Source organism: Gracilinanus agilis, chromosome 1 (assembly GCF_016433145.1).
Source record: "Gracilinanus agilis isolate LMUSP501 chromosome 1, AgileGrace, whole genome shotgun sequence".
Classification (NCBI taxonomy): Eukaryota; Metazoa; Chordata; class Mammalia; order Didelphimorphia; family Didelphidae; genus Gracilinanus; species Gracilinanus agilis.
The window spans coordinates 530,341,837-530,358,637 of record NC_058130.1 but is presented as its reverse complement, the minus strand read 5'-3'; the positions used below and the strand labels follow the sequence as shown (position 1 = coordinate 530,358,637).

The following is a 16,801-nucleotide window of genomic DNA, read 5'->3' as shown; positions in this document are numbered from 1 at the left end:
ACTGATTACCACATTTTATCCATTAGAACATGTTTTCACATAAAGGATACATGAAAAACAGAAAAAACTAAATAAATCCCTAGAAATGGCAACATCACCATCTTTTGTATTCATTACCTGTCCTTATTTCTATTCTCTGTACATTTTTTAAAAATCTAAGTTGGTCTCCTGTAAATTCACTCATGTTTGGTCACTGACATTTCCTTCTTATGAACTCCTATGCTGCCTCCTGTTTTGGGATTTTAGACCATAAAAGATAGCTTATGTTCTCTCTGAATATTTTGATATATACTTTTTCCAAATCTAGGATGCATGCCAGATTATCCCAAGTTGTTTTTTTTATGGTCTTTCTCATAAATTCTAAGATGAAATGATCACTTTCCCCCAATATTGAATCAAAATCTGAAGCAACCATCTCCTAAAAATTTCTCAATCTCCATGAACTCTTCAGTCTTTGACTTCTTAGAACCATTCAAAACACACCATTTTAGTGAAACTGAAAGAAAAATTATATCAATCTCCTTGTCAGTTTTAATCTAGTCTTCCTGCATTAACTATTTTGAAGAGGAAAAGAAGAATACCAACCCTTGCCGTTTCTTTTTTTTTTTTTTAACCTTTACCTTCCATCTTGGAATCAATACTGAGTATTGGTTCCAAGGCAGAAGAGTGGTAAGGGCTAGGCAATGGGGGTTAAGTGACTTGCCCAGGGTCACACAGCTAGGAAGTGTCTGAGGCCAGATTTGAACCTAGGACATCCTGTCTCTAGGCCTGGTTCTCAATCCACTGAGCTACCCAGCTGCCCCACCCCTTGCTGTTTCAAAAACATGCAATGACATTTTCTAATCCTAATCATGAAGCTTTCAAATATCCTCTCAACAAGAAACATTTCTGCAATCATCATTCAGTTCAAAATTTGGCTCCAACATCCTCCTCGATGTTTGCTTTTTGACTTTCACAGCACCTTTTGTACCTGTTTTTCCTCTAGTCATGGACCAGCATTCTAATTCCTCACTTATTATTGTTGAGACTATTTCAATAGCCTCCCTTCTGATCTCCCAGCCTTACATCCCTCTCCTCTCCAATCTCTTCTTGTATAACTACCAAAGCAATATTCCTAAAGTACAGTTCTGAAAGCTCCTGTGTGCCAGAACCCAAGTGGTCTATTACCTCTAGGATAATCAAATACACTTCCCTATTTCACATTCAAAGCCCACAATAATTTGGTTCCAGCCACATTTTTTGCATCATTATGCATGATAGGTACCCTACATACCAGGCAAATTAGCCTGCTTCTCCTTTTGTAGAAATAATCTATTTTTTGTCTCTTTGCCTTGGTGCATTTCCTTCTCACCTTGGCCTCAAAGACTTTATGGCACCTTTCAGGTGACCACTTACATTTATATCCTACATAAGGCCTTTCTTGATCTACACACAAACTACTATCCACTACTACCATCACTCTGCACTCCCAGAAATTGTCTTTATATATGTATATATATATATTGCTACTATTAATACATTAAATTATATATGCAAGACAAATGCCCACATATATGCATATATACTTATATGTCTACATATATGTGCATCTATATCTATAATCACTTAGGTATGTATATGCAATTTTCCCTCATAAAATGTAATCCCCTTGAAGGCAGAGGCAGTTTTAATTTTCATTTTCGATCTCTAGCTCCTAATGCAGTGCCTGTGACATAGTCGATGTTTAATAAATGCTTATCAATTGGATGAAGAAAGCAAAGGTAATATTAGTATTGTTAACATTAAAACAAGATGAAAAATCAGCATGTTGGCATCTCGTGAAATCTTTCTAAAAATATTTCACTATTCTTAATGTTATTCACCCAAAGATTGCTACCATGATTGTACAGTCTTATTTCAATAAAATGGATAAAATATTTCCAGAAATGAACCCTACTCACTGGAAGAAGGAAGAAAGTCCTATAACCATTTAGCAGTGAGTATTGCTTCAAGTAACCTTATGTTATGATCTTTCATTCATTTTAGATATAGAAACTATTATGGAACGAATCAGAAAAAAAGGGGGAAACCTTTTCTTATTCAGATAAGTGTGTAATACCTTGAAACCTCTAGAATGATTACATTTTCCCATTATTAAAAGTTTTATTTTATGGGATCCTTTACACAGCATCAATACATGTAATGACAGTCAATCTGTCTTTAATCTTTTTAAACCTGGGGGCATTTTATTCACTGACACCATCAAGGGCAGTATTTGGCAAGTATCATCAAAATAGACCAGTTTCAGCAACACTATAAAATGTTTCTAAACATAGGGTACCCCCCTGAACAAAGTTCTCTAAAAGAGCCATAAAATCTTTCTACCTATTTAGATTCCACAAACTATGTGAGATCACGCTTTAAAATGCTGGAACACCCTATTTTCAAAGTGCCTACTAGGGGTAAAGGACTATGCTCTTTACTGTGATAGAAAGACAAAAGTGAAAATATCTTTCCTCAATAAATTATTATACATCTGCTTTCCAATACCATGCCTTACTTTGAAATTCTATATTTACGCTTAAGAAAATATGTATAATTCAAACCTGAAATCCTTTATTTTATAAATCTTTTGCCTTTCTAGCTAGCATTTATTCAACTATAGCAACACTTTTTGATTAGATAATTCCCATATCAAAATGGTCTCTAAAAATCTCTTTTAGCAATATGTAGGATAACGCCAAGTTAAGTTTGTTTACATGTTAATATGCATGCACATATACACACAAATACACATATTGTTATGTACATATGCACATAAATATATTATATACATGCATATGTGTACTCTATGATATCATTTATATAATGATTGCCAGTATTCTACCATATATATGCCCCCCAAAGGAAAACATTATACCATGCCACATCACTACATAAACGTTGTAATGGTTTCAAAGTTTATTAAACCAACTAGAGTTTTTCATAAGGGCTTTTGCTAAGCCTTTGCATAAGTTTTCCTACCTTATTTCACACAGAGCTTTATTCCATTTCCATTCATACTACTTCTCCTTCTCATCCTTTTACATCAAGATTCCAAATTACCTTCTCCTTATTTCCACCCCACTTTTATTCTCTAGTATGTTTTTTTCTTTTTAAAAAAATTATTTTCTGCTCTTCTCCCCTTAAGCCACAGGGTTTGGCTTTTATTTCACTGCCAGCCAATAGAAGCACTTCCTTTCTCTAGTAGACAAAGTACATACAGTTAAAAATTTGCATTTTATTATTTTTTAAAGTTTCCATTCTCTGAGACTTCTCTGTTGATATCTGAGAGTTATCTGATGCTATGAAGTTACAGATACCAGTCAGTCAAGATTTTATTACATTATGAAAGGTATGGGTAACAAAAGCTTTGCCAAAAACAATCCATAATATGAATGTATAGGTCTATAAATATACACCACATATTATAAAAAGGGCAGCTATGCTATTTCTAAGTGATTAAAAAAGTCAGTGTCCAAATTGAAGGAAATGAAGAATTGTAGAATTGAGCAAAAATGTAATTACCTGTTGAAGAAACATGGGGAAAGGACCCAAAGAGTTCTCCATCAAAGAACAAGGGATAGGAGCCCATCTTCTCTTGGCACGCCTAAGGATTGCTTCACTCAAATGTCTTTTCTTCAGTACCTAGATTTAGGAAACAGAAAAAATACACATGTAAAAGCAATGACTATTTTCCCAAACCTTAGACTCTCTATAAGCAACTTCTCTCATGAGAACCAGAATGAGATGTAAGATTGGTGAGACAGAGGAGGAATGAAATAAGGGCAACTCGAAACATCCAGACAAAAGTCAACATTATGAAAAAGCAAGCAATAAGCTTTCACCAATAAAAAGACAACATAATGATAAAAAGGAAAAAAATGCATATTAAGGAAATATCATGTTATTATTTTATACCTTCTTTGGATGTTCTAGCAGGACCACTATATGCTTCTGTTCTTTTTTCTCTGTGTTGAAAAGTAGAATGGTAAAAATTTTCTTTTCAGAAGACAATACAACTGTACTGGTTGTGTACACTGAGCCATCTTCAAGAATTCTGAAGTGAGGATCACTTGAATGGATTTTGTTTGCAGATGGAAGACACTCATCTAGATTAACTGCATGAGGGAAAAATCACAATTTGTAAAATGCAAACAAAAGCAAAACATAGTTTACAAGAAATTATGCTCTAAAGTCACATAATTTCTTGTAAAATATGTTTTGCTAGCCACATTCTATATTTTCTTATGAAGACAATTTTTAAAAATGCAAATGCGGGACTTTCTATTTAGACCTATTAAATTGAATCTTGTTTTGAAGGGGGGAACAGAAGAGAATAAACATTTATATAGAGATATAGCACATAATAATATGCTAGACATTGTGCTAAGTGCTTTCCAAATATTATCTCATTTGGTCATCATAATCCTGGGAGATAGGTGCTGTTATAAATCCCATTTTATAACTGAAAAAAACTGAGGCAGACAGAAGTAAAGTGACTTGCTCGGTGTCACAAAGCTAGGAAATGTCTAAATCTAAATTTGAACTCAGGTCTTCTTGACTCTAATCCCAGCAACTATCCATTAGCTGTGTAGATACTGCAACCGTACATATTAACTAGCACTCATTTCATAAAAATTCTACATCTTCATCCCGGGTATTAACAATTCTTTTTAACAGAACAGAGCCAAAGACAGAGGCCAGTGGTATGTCATTAGAGACTACCTTATCAGTTACCATTTTTCTATAAACTAACACTCGTTCATTATATTGCTTCAACCAGGTTTCAGAGCTAGAATCAACAGAATTTGGCAGATAGATAGAGGAAAGTCAAATTTGGTAGATAGAGGAAAGTCAATATTCATGTCAAGGTTAAGAAGGACTCTAGTGCTATAGATGCAAATATGGCACAGTGCAGACAGAATGGCATAGTGGGAAAACCATAGAACCATAAGGCAGAATCAAGGGACAAATGTGAAAACACAAGTGATTAATTGTGAAGAGCTATATTAATGTGAGCTAGAGTAACATGTGCTCCTAAAGCTTCCAGGAAGAAATGTCAATTTAGTAATGGGAAAGGTAGGAAATATATGCAGGTGAACATTTTCCAACATCGCCAAGTTTTTTGTTTTTCTTCTTGCTCTTGAAGAGAAACTTGTGAGAAGTATTAGGAGCACTACCCATACTATTATTTTTGTGGTGGTTCTTATTATGAAAAGATATTTATAACTAATAGGTATTAATAAGATGATGGTGGTGGTGATAATGATGATGAAATTACCAATTTCTTCCAAGGTTCCCTTTATTAAACTGTCAATGGAAAGAGATCTTTTTATTTCTAATCAGAAGTCAGTCCAGAATATCCATTGGAAATCAAACTTTCAGGGCAACAAATTAAGAATTAATCAGGTAGCTTGTGTGATCCTGACCAAGTCACTTAACACTATTTGCTTAGCCCTTGCCCTTCTGTCTTAAGAGTTATTACTAAGACAAAAAAGAAAGGTTTTTAAACATTTTTATCAAATGCTCTAGTGTTTATAGAATGAGAACTCTGATAGATCTTAAAATAGAAAGTTGAATTCCTCTACTGATGCTTCAAAGGATCTCAATGGTGTGGTTACTCCAATTGTTATAAGGAACAATCCCTCCCATCCTGTGCTAATATTATCACCATAGTTCTATAAATTCTTCATAGAGGAAAATTTCAGAGACTTTTAATTCTGTGGGATCAGTACAAGAAGACCAGAGGCTTTCATGCCCAAAGAACCCTAGTATATAAAACTTCTGGGTAGATAGGAAGTCAGGGGCTTTCTATTCAGCAAGGCTATGGAAATAAGCCCAGAACACCCCTAGAATGCAAGGCTTCTGGGGAAGCCATCAACTTAGAAGCAGTAAGACACAGAGTCTTTCCTCTTAGCTTGAACCCCACCCATTCTCCAAATTATCAGATATTCTGCCAAAAAACCACTAGGGCAAGAATTTCATCAGGAACCTTACTAGGGAGTCACACACTGAAGTTCTGAACCCAGCTGAGCAATCATACATATTGACATATTGATCCACTGCATATAGAAAACTTTTGTCTTTAATCACTGAAGTAACCTATGTTCATTATCCTCACCTTGTGAATCACTTGTCATTGTTTCTATATGAAGATTACCTAATTCTCTTACGTATGTCATTTTCCCTATAAATATCATCTCCTCCCTCAATAAAATTGCCATTGGACACTTGATTCCCACCAGCCCTCCTGAGTCCATCTGCATTCTTACCCTTAGGGTCCCCCAACCTGATGGTCCCTGTGGGCTTGACATAATTCTTTTAAATATTTTGTGAATACTAGTCTGACACTTGGACTGTCTTGTTAACTCTCTCTCTCTCAATACATGCTTAGACCACCTCCAACAGATTTCACAAACCTGCTCAGTGCCTACCTTCTCAATGAAGTCATGCACATCAAGGTAAGTTTTAACATTGAGGAGGATAAAGTCATAATCTTCATAGAAACTACCTGCCTCTCCATTGTCTCCAACAGATGTTGGGCTATAAGATATAACATATCTTCACTGTGATCTGCTTATTTATGAGTATTCTGAAATAAAATGACCAAGTGTTACATGAAATAATTCTTTTCGTTGCCTGTTGGCAAACATTGACTCTTTTGACTAAATTTATTTTTATTTGACTAAATTCCCATATTCTGTCCCTCCATATAACTCCAATTTCTTTATATCTTTCTGATTTTATTTATAGTAGCTTGCCATTATTTACATATTTATTTATAGTGGCAAGTTGTTTTTTAGTTCCACCAGTAAGACTTTCAACTCACTTGTCATGGAACAAATATCATACATTTAGAGTACCAAGGAGTTAAATAAATCTCAATAGCTACTCTAATAACTATGATTTTTGGTTCTCTCTACTTCATTACCCATCACTGTGACACTTTAACTGCAGACATGGAAGTTGGGATTTAGGACCAATTTGTATTTTTATTAGTTTCAGTGGTTATTATGAACAAAATGTCCATCATCTAGCTGCTATGCTGTTGATTAGCCTTTCCATATTAAGCTAGGCTGATTCTTAGACACCTGTGGCAAACATTTAGATCTTGGGAGCAACCCAGGATCATAACAGAAGTTCTACTTCAGCTTGGGTTCTGTTGACACAGGATTTGAAGAAATAAAATCAAAACCTCTGAGTCATAATATTACATTATATTATATCGTGAGTTTCAAAATTAATATCCAATATTCTAAGTATTATATTTAAGAAGATTTATTAATAATAACTCACATAAAAAGCAAGAGCAAAAAGCCACCTTTCTCAGCCCACACGTGGGGAAAAACGAGGAAGAGGAAGTACTGCCAACTATATACAAAACGTGACCACTCAACATGGTGGAGAGCTCAGAAGGATTCAGGGAAACACTAAGGAATTCTGAGGTACGTAGTTCAAAGGTACAAAAATCTCTAATTAATACTACATTATATTGTGTTATATTATTGTTATTTTGCATTCTGGGGTGTTCTGTGCTTATTTCCACAGCCTTGCTGAATAGAAAGCCCCTAACTTCCTATTTACCCAGAAGTTTTATATCCTAGGGTTCTTCGGGCATGAAAGCCCCTGGTCTATAATATAGTATTTGAGTGAGAAATTTGCTTACATCTCATTTTACCTTTTTTTTTAAATCTAGATCCGTTATATGATTAATGTAGGAGATTCCCTGGTGAACAACTTCCTCTATAAATGCAGATAAATACCTATTATAGTCATAGGGAGTTTTCTGTTAGACTAAGAAGTTAGTTGGCTTGCACAGAGTCCCAGCTGGTATGTTTCAAAAATAGAACCTAGATCAAGGTATTGCTGGCTTTGAGGTTTGCAATCTACTCTACCATGATTCTGTCCCCCCATTACTTCAATCATCTAAATGCTGAGTATCTGCATATAACCTTCAAAAATCATTAATATGATTCTGATATACAAAAAGGGTAGATTTTTTTTAATGTAACTGGATTGTTTAATTCATTTAAGGTAGCTTCTAATTGGGTCTTATTCTTAACTCCAAAGATTAGTTCTATCTCATAGTTAAATGGCCCATCTTGGACTTTGCAAAGGTCTTTCCTCATCAATGACAATAAAGGAAAGAAGAAAAAAGAAAAATCAAACTTCACCACTCAAAGGATAAGTCTTGCTCCAACAGGGAACCTGATAGGGAGAAGAGCCCTGTTAAGTAAAAGCTCACCATCAGGTGAGAAACCAGTCTGCTTTTTCTTGGCATTTAAATAAAAACACAGACTTCCTGGAAGGGCTGAGGGTAAATAGGAGAGGATAAGGTTTTGTCCTCTCCGTACAGTGAGTCCCTCTGCTCTAGACTCATTTATACAGGGTTGGGTTCAGTTCTGAAGAAAGAAAATTCTTCTGAGAGGCAGCTAGGTAATACAGAGGATAAAGCCGCAGACCTAGAGACAGGAGTACTTAGAGTCAAATATGACCTTAGATACTTTCTAGGTGTGTGACCCTGGGCAAGTCACTTAACCCTGATTGCCTAGCCTTTGCTACTCTTCTGTCTTAGAATTGATACTAAGACAGAAAGTACAGGTTAAAAAAGAAAGAAAGAAAAAGAAAGTTCCTCTGAGTTCTGTAATACAAAGGAAACTCTGTCTGGAAAATATGATTTCCATAGAGTCCATTAAACACAGAGTATATAAAATCTCCCCCAGTGAACCTCTGTAGCATATAGGTCAATTTAAATAGATGTCTGAATTCAAGTGTCACTAGAACAAGCAGGTTAGCTTAAAGGAAAAAAATCCTAAAAAGCCCCAAAGAAGTACTAAGTTCCCAAAAAAGGACTTAGCACTTGAAGTTTTTCACTGAGGATTTTTAAGAAAGCAGGAAAACATTATACTAAGGCCTTGCAGCCCAAAAGGCTCTCAAATAAATTGACTATGCTCCTGTCTTGCTTTTCTATTTATCTCTCCAGTAAGAGCAAAGCTTTGCACATAGGAAACACTTAATAATTGTTTTACTAATTCATATCATAATAAGGCAAAAACATGTGGGTGAACTCCTACAGTATAATCTAGATGAACTGTTAGGTACCACTGTCCTTTGGAATAATAAAGATAATGAGCATATACTTCATAGCCTTTTAACAAAGTGAAATTTTTTCCTAGGAAAATGTATTTGAACTCAAATTATCCTTAATACAATGCCATATATGCCACATCTACAACAAAAAACAAGTAAAAATAAGTCCAGTGCAGTTATTCCTAGCCTCTATGTTCTGAATACCAGGATGTAAGATTCATTTATGACTTAAGCAATCCCATAAACCTCAGGATAAGTCTTTAACATCTCAACATCCCAAAAAAAGAATATGTCATAGAATAGTTGCCTATCTGTATTAGTAAAGAAAGTTTCCAGGTTGACAGTTCTCTGCATTGACAAAAAAAAAAGTCACAATTAAATCCTACCTTTACCCTCAAAAAAGAATATAAAATAAAATCCTCACATTTGCATAGCCTTTGAGTTATAAAATCCTCCTTCCAGCAATATGGTAGGAAAGATCATACAAAAATTTTTGTTGTTGTTCAGTTGTGTCCAACTCTATATGACCCCATGGACTTTGACTATATGGTTTTATTGGCAAGGATACTGGAGTAGTTTGTCATTTCCATTTCCAGTGTCCTTATTTACATATGAGGAATTGGGGCAAGGTCAGACAGCTAGTATGTGTCTGAGGCTGGATTTGAAATCAGATCTTTCTGACTAGTGCTCTCTACTGAACCATCTAGCTACCCTCCAAAGAATATTATCCTACATTTTGCAGATGAAGAAACTGGAGTTCTGAAACTTTAAGTATCTTGTCCAAAGTCATAGGACTCAGACTTAGTTCTTATTAAACTTAAGAAACTTAATTCAATGATGCCTTATAGGAAATCATCTAGCATGTTTTATAAAATGTAATTTGAATTTGAAGCTACTGACATAAACCATAAATATATTTTAGATTCTCCTCTCAAACCAATCAAAAAGGTTTTAAAAATGAGGATAAAGATTTTCATCTTCTAAATGAAAGTTTTGAAAGGAAAAGCCATTTTTCCAGATCTCATTTACAAGGAAACATTTTACTGCTAAGATTTTATTTTATTAAAAACTCAAAATCATGCCCACCCTCCTCCACCAAAAAACAAAACAAATATATTTAAAGACTTATAGTTCTTTTTTAAAATTGTTAAGTGATAGGAGTAAAGGAACTATACCTAGGAGATCTAAAATTTCTAAAAGCACCCCCAAAATTAATCCTTAAACTCTGAAAGCACAAACATTTTTGGAAAATTATACTCATTTAAATGTGCTTCTAAGCAAATCACAGTTTCCCTGACTTTAAATATTATTTAAAGAAAATATATTAAATTATGGTTCCAGAAAATTTTCTTTCATTTTCTTACCTCTACCAACAAAAGTCTCAGCCTCTAGTGTAGAAGGAACATTAAGTGTCACTCTTTTGCAGGCTTCACAGGAAAAACTCAAGACCTAGAAAGGGAAACAAAGTTAGTTGCTGTTTACAACTATCCACAGAAAGGATTTTTTTCATTGTTAATACCTAATTCAATCATTTGAGCAAAATAATATGGATAGGCAATATTTGGGAAGAACATGCCTGGAAAAGAGTTTGGTACAATAAAAAGAAGACCTAAATTCTAGTCACTTCTACTTAGTAATCATTTTACCTCTAGCTAATCACAACCTCTTAATTTCCCCACTTGTAAAGTGAAAATATTTGCCCTATATATTTCAAAGTGTTATGATGAGAACCCTGAAGGCATGCCCAAAAAGGTAATTTGTTATGCTTATGTGGTATATGCTTAATGAATATGAATAAATATAGAACAAAAATTCACACATCAGTTCTTCATTTATAGTTTGATTGTTTCCATGGTTAATTTTTTTTTAAATTTCTGAATATGACCCTACTAGCCTAAAGGAAATAATGTGCCGAGGGTGGCAGCCAACACTACCATGGTTTAGTGGCTAGTTGCTGCCAGACATAGACATTCAATGTCATTTTTAATCTCTCAATTTGTAGAAGCTTCCTCTAAAATCAGAAAACACATCTTAGACACACACATGGGGATACATTTCCTATAAAACATGACAGATAAGCTCCAAATATTTTGAAAGTTGAAAATATACTCAGAAATCTATGTAAATTGTGGTATAGAGAGTCCTCTCTGGTAAAGAAACTACTTCCACCTAGTGAAGATCAGGAATTATCCTTTAACTTATAATCTTAGTGGGCAGTAAGAGGTTAAGTGACTTGCCCAGCAAGTATCACAGCCATTATGTAACAAAGGCTGGCCATGAAAACAGAGTCAATCTGACTGGGGAAGCTGGCTATTTATGATGCCAAGAGGCCACTTAGTATTTAGTAAAGAAATTATAAACATTTTAAAAGGTTCATAAATAGTTTGGTTCAAAACTGGTTTTCAACAAAACCACGTGAATTATCCTGCCAAATGCTCATATACTAAAACCTACTATATATTATCTGTAGAATAATCTTGTCTTGAAATTTACCCCAAAAGTTTATATAGTATCCCCATTAGTGTATTGACAAGATTGATGTTGTTCATTCATCTGGGTCTCTTTGTGACCCCATTTGGCGTTTTCTTGGCAAAGACATTGCAGTGGTTTGCCACTTCCTCCTCCAGCTCATTTTGCAGATGAGGAAACTGAGGTAAACAGGGTTTCGTGACTTGCCCAGAGTCACACAGTCAGTTTAAGTCTGAGGTCAGATTTGAATTCATGAAGATGAGTCTTCTTGACTCCAGGTTTTATCCACTGTGCCACCTACCTGCCCCTATTTGCAAGATCGCAACTATGCTCATGACAGCCTAAAAGAGAAGTAAGGGACATTTTTCATGCATAAAATTATTCTGAATCTCAGCAAACTACAGTTCTAAGGATTAAAAAAAACCACATCTCATACTGCTAACTCTACCATAATTCAGTCATTTATCAGTTTAAACAATATGAAGTGTTTCTACCTATCAGTACACAAATCAAAATTAACCCAAAAAAACAAAGTATGGGAATTCAAAAGGCATCATTCATTATGCATATTATAGGTACCACTTAAAAGTCCCAGAGCCTAATAGAGAATATTGGATTCAGAGTCAGGAAGACCTGGGTTAAAATCCCTATTCTGTAATTTACTACCTGAGTATTCTTAAACTAATCAGTTAACATCTAATGGCCTGAGGCAACTCTCCAGTGCTTATAACTCATCTATGATGGAGGGAGTTTACTATTCCATATGTAATTGTATAACTCTATGCTTCAGTATTCAGTGCTATGCAGGAATAGGATCTATGGAAGAACAAAAATAGTAGGGGACAAAAGTAAAACTCCAAGAGTCTGGGGATAAAAATTTGTTGGGAAAATTGGAAAGCAGTCTGGCAGAAACTAGATATAGACCAATATCTTACACCATTTGCCAAGATAAGATCAAAATGGATAGGTGACCTAGGCATAAAGAGAGAAAATAACAATGAGAAGTAAAAGGAACATAATACATATTATGTTTATGGATAAGAGAAGAATTTATGAATAAATAAGATAGAAGGCATTGTGAGATATAAAATGATTAATTTTAAATACATTTAACTTTAAAAGGGTTTGTATAAATATAACTAATGTAGCCAAGATTAGATGGAAAGCAATACATTGGGGGAGGGAATTTTTATAGACTTTCTCAGATAGAGGCCTCATATCTAAAAATGAGAGAGAACTTTGTTAAATTTTTAAAAATAAGAGTCATTTCCTAGTTGATAAATGGTCAAAAGATACAGCTTTGAGGGGCAGCTGTGTAGCTCAGTGGATTGAGAGCCAGGCCTAGAGATGGGAGGTCCTAGGTTCAAATCTGGCCTCAGACACTTCCCAGCTGTGTGACCTTGGGCAAGTCACTTGACCCCCATTGCCCACCCTTACCACTCTTTCACCAAGGACCCAATACACAGAAGTTAAGGGTTTAAACAAAAAACTTTAAAAAAAAGATACAGCTTTGAGATGAAGAAATCAAAGCTATATAGAACTATATGAAAAAATGTTATTAATCATTATTGATTAGAGAAATGTAAATCAAAATGACTCTGAGATATCATCTCACATCTATCAGATTGGCTAAAATTATAAGAGGAAAAAATTACAAATGTTAGAGGGGATGTGGAAAAATGGATACACTAATAAAAATAATACTTGGTGGAACTGTGAACTGATCCAACCATTTTGGAGAGTAATCTGGAATTAATGCCCAAAGAGTGATAAAACTATGTGTACCTTTTGACCTAGCAATATTACTTTTAGTTTTATGTCCTAAGGTGATGAGAGAAAAAGGAAAAGATCTTATATGTTCTAAAATATTTCTATCAGCTCTTTTTGTGGTGGGGAAAGAACACAGCGAAAGACCTACATGGAGTTATGAAGTATAAAGGAACAGAATCAGGAGAACATTATATACAGCAATAGAAATATTATTTGAAGAATGACTTGTGTATGTCTACCTCCAAAGAAAGAACTGATAAACTGAAACAAGCAAGACATAGTTTTACATAAACATATATCTTTTTGTCAAATGATGCCTTCTCTAATGGTGGAGTTACCTGAAAATTTTAATATAACAAACTAATTAATTAATTAGAAATATAAAAAAGAAAGAAAGGAAATAGGGGAATAATTTTTCACATTTGTATAAATTTACAGTTACAGTGATTTTATATACTTTATCTTAATTCACCCTAAAAAAACGCTATAAGCAAGGTAATGCAAAGATCTCCAATGGGAAGTGGTAGGGAGCAAGCTAAATAGAGATTATGTGATTTGGTCAAGGTCACAATGGTAATGACAAGTACAGAGCCAGAGCATGGAATTCCTGATTCTCTAGTTTAGGTCTCTTTCCTCAATTAACACATTGACTCTGACTGAGAATCAGAAATTCTAGGTGACTCCTTTGGGCTCACTTTTTAAAGAAATTTGCACAAAATCATATGTACTCCTAATAGTTTCTTCAGACATTTATAATAACTCTCTGTGCTTATTTTTAAAAGTAAGATTCTAAAGCAGGGGCAACTGGGTAGCTCAGTGGATTGAGAGTCAGGCCTAGAGACAGTTCTAGGTTCAAAGCCGGCCTCAGACACTTCCCAGCTGTGTGACCCTGGGCAAGTCACTTGATCCCCATTGCCTACCCTTACCACTCTTCCACCTATGAGCCAACACACAAAAGTAAAGGGCTTAAAAAATTTTACAAAAAAAGATTCTAAAGCAGTTTGAGCTTCTTAGGAAAGGTACCATATAATAAGTTATCTATAGTTATTTTATAAACTTAAGAATTAAGTTCTTTTTGGAGCCAAGCTGGGTGTAATGGAAAGAACATTTGATTTGGACTCAAGAGAACAGAGGAATCACCCCAGCTCTAGCACCCAGTTAGGTGAGCTAGTGCAAGTCACATAATCTCTCTGGTACTCAGGTTCCTCATCTGCAAAATGCAGAGATTGGACTAGCTGGTCTCCAAAATCCTTTCTTACTCTAAAATATTATAATTCTAATCATCTTGATTCTAGATAGATATTATAACTTTAACAAATGAGAACAAATATTTAAGTAAAGCAACAATTAAGAAAAACTTTAGGGATTTTTGTTTGGGAGGGGTTTTTGTTTGTTTGTTTTAGCTTATAAGACCCAAGACCTTCTGTGGTGAAGAGTTCCTTGTCTTTTTTGCCTTGAGATTTTAGTGGGTGGTTTAAAGCCTTGACATAAATCATAAGTATACCTAGTTTCACATTTGAGAATACAACCAAATCAATGTGGAGAATGAGGTGTGGTTATTCCTTTGTATCTCATATTATTCTTCCAATAACAAAACCTGTCATAGCTCACATCATCCTGGCCAAAGCCACAAACCTCAAAGATTGGAAGGGGAAAAGAGTATGTATGCAGAATTCAGGGGTGGGGGAAGAATAAATCAATCTACTATTCAAACAGCTCACACTTGGCCAATACCCAGCTTTTGAAAATTCGACAAGCAATTGAGTCTGCTATTATATGAATAGCTTGGGTTTAGGTTACAAGATACAAGAAGATACAGGAAGATTTCTCCCAACTTTTTCTCAGAAGAGACACTAGGTTTTGCTCACAGAGAACTTAAAATCTATTTGGATATGATTTCCTCAACATATGTACAGCTTTCATTCTCCCTCTTTAGTTTTCTTTATATTCTTCTTATTTACATTCCTGTTATATCTGCCTATTAAAATGTAATATCCTTTTTAATCATAGGGATTTTTTTTCTTTCTTTCATCATTGCCTAGTACACAGAGCATATTTGGCAAGTTGATATTGAATTGAACCCAAAGTTTATGAAATAACTGATTTGAATTCTTATGGAAGAAGGAAAACCCACAATGCTCACACATAATTAAATTACAACTCCCTTGCATAATATACATAATATAATATGATAATAGAAACACACTTTTAAAAATTATTTTATTTTATTTTAAACCCTTAACTTCTGTGTATTGCCTCAGAATACACAGTTAGAAGAGTAGGAAGGGTAGACAATGGGGGTCAAGTGACTTGCCCAGGGTCACACAGCCGGGATTTGAACCTAGCACCTCCTGTCTCTAGGCCTCACTCTCAATCCACTGAGCTGCCCAGATGCCCCCAGAAACACACTTTTAACCAAGGATGATGTTTCTAAATTATTATGTAATGGAAAGGGAACAAGGAGATTAAGGTAATAGTTTGACCAATATTATAGCATGGTGTCAATATATAACCTTTTTTCTGAACATATTAAAAACATTAACCGAGATCTGACATTTCTGTACACATAATAACCATTCTAAGATGTACAAGTTAGGCATTAATACAAATTTTACTGCAGAGATAAAACATAGGGTCCATGCAAATGGTTATACATTGTAAAATTACATATTATTTAGATAATTTTCCCTAGCCATTCTGTGATTAATAACAAGCTCCTAAGAGATCACACAAATATTCTTTGTTTCAAGTCTCAAAAAAGGGGTAATGTGAACCCTCTGTCATATAATAAATAGGCTTTATCTCCTTGTATAAAAAACAAAAGAAGTAGAAATATAGCTAAGTAATTCAAATGTTGAATGGCTACTCCTAAGACTACTCCCCATTTTGTTCTCTCAGTAATTGGCTCTTTTCCAAAATTATCCACATGGTTCTTGGGTTGCTCCAAATTCACTTCTCAATCGACCTTTCACATTTTTCAGAATATACAGAACCAATCGACAACCCCCTGATCCTGAATACAAGTCTATTCTGTTCTAGTAGAGTCCTAGATAAAATCACACAGTTCAGTTACCGAAGGCCCTTTTGAGTGCTGTTGGATTCACTCCTCTTTCAGAATGACATTAGCGTCAGGCCTGAGGCTGCACTTAAAAAGGCATTTCCTGAGCCTAGATCCTAGTAGGACTCTACCAAACCTCCAGACCCTTCTGCTTTCTTCTTACTTGTCCTCTAGCAGGGTAGTAATTCTACAAGCCAGGTTCCTTCCTGCTCCTCTCAAACGCTCCAAGTCACCTGCTGATCAGCTCCACCTGGCATCTGCCATCCCCCCTCTAAAACCGCAGGATGATAGAATCATCTCTCTCTCTCTCTCTCTCTCTCTCTCTCTCTCTCTCTCTCTCTCTCTCTCTGTCTCTCTCTCTCTCTCTCTCTCTTTCTCTCTCTCTCTCTGCCC

At 35.0% G+C, this 16,801-nt stretch overlaps 1 protein-coding gene across 1 annotated transcript in view; it reads right to left on the bottom strand.

Annotated features, from left to right (window-relative positions):
• DSC2 (desmocollin 2) overlaps positions 1 to 16,801 on the bottom strand; it is a 43,604-nt gene that overhangs the window by 25,845 nt on the left and 958 nt on the right. The window contains exons 2-4 of the mRNA XM_044682917.1: positions 10,476 to 10,560; positions 3,940 to 4,139; positions 3,547 to 3,666 (exon numbers count right to left, since the gene is read on the bottom strand). Of these exons, the coding sequence (XP_044538852.1) occupies positions 3,547 to 3,666; positions 3,940 to 4,139; positions 10,476 to 10,560 (405 nt within the window). The remainder of the gene's footprint in view (positions 1 to 3,546; positions 3,667 to 3,939; positions 4,140 to 10,475; positions 10,561 to 16,801) is intronic.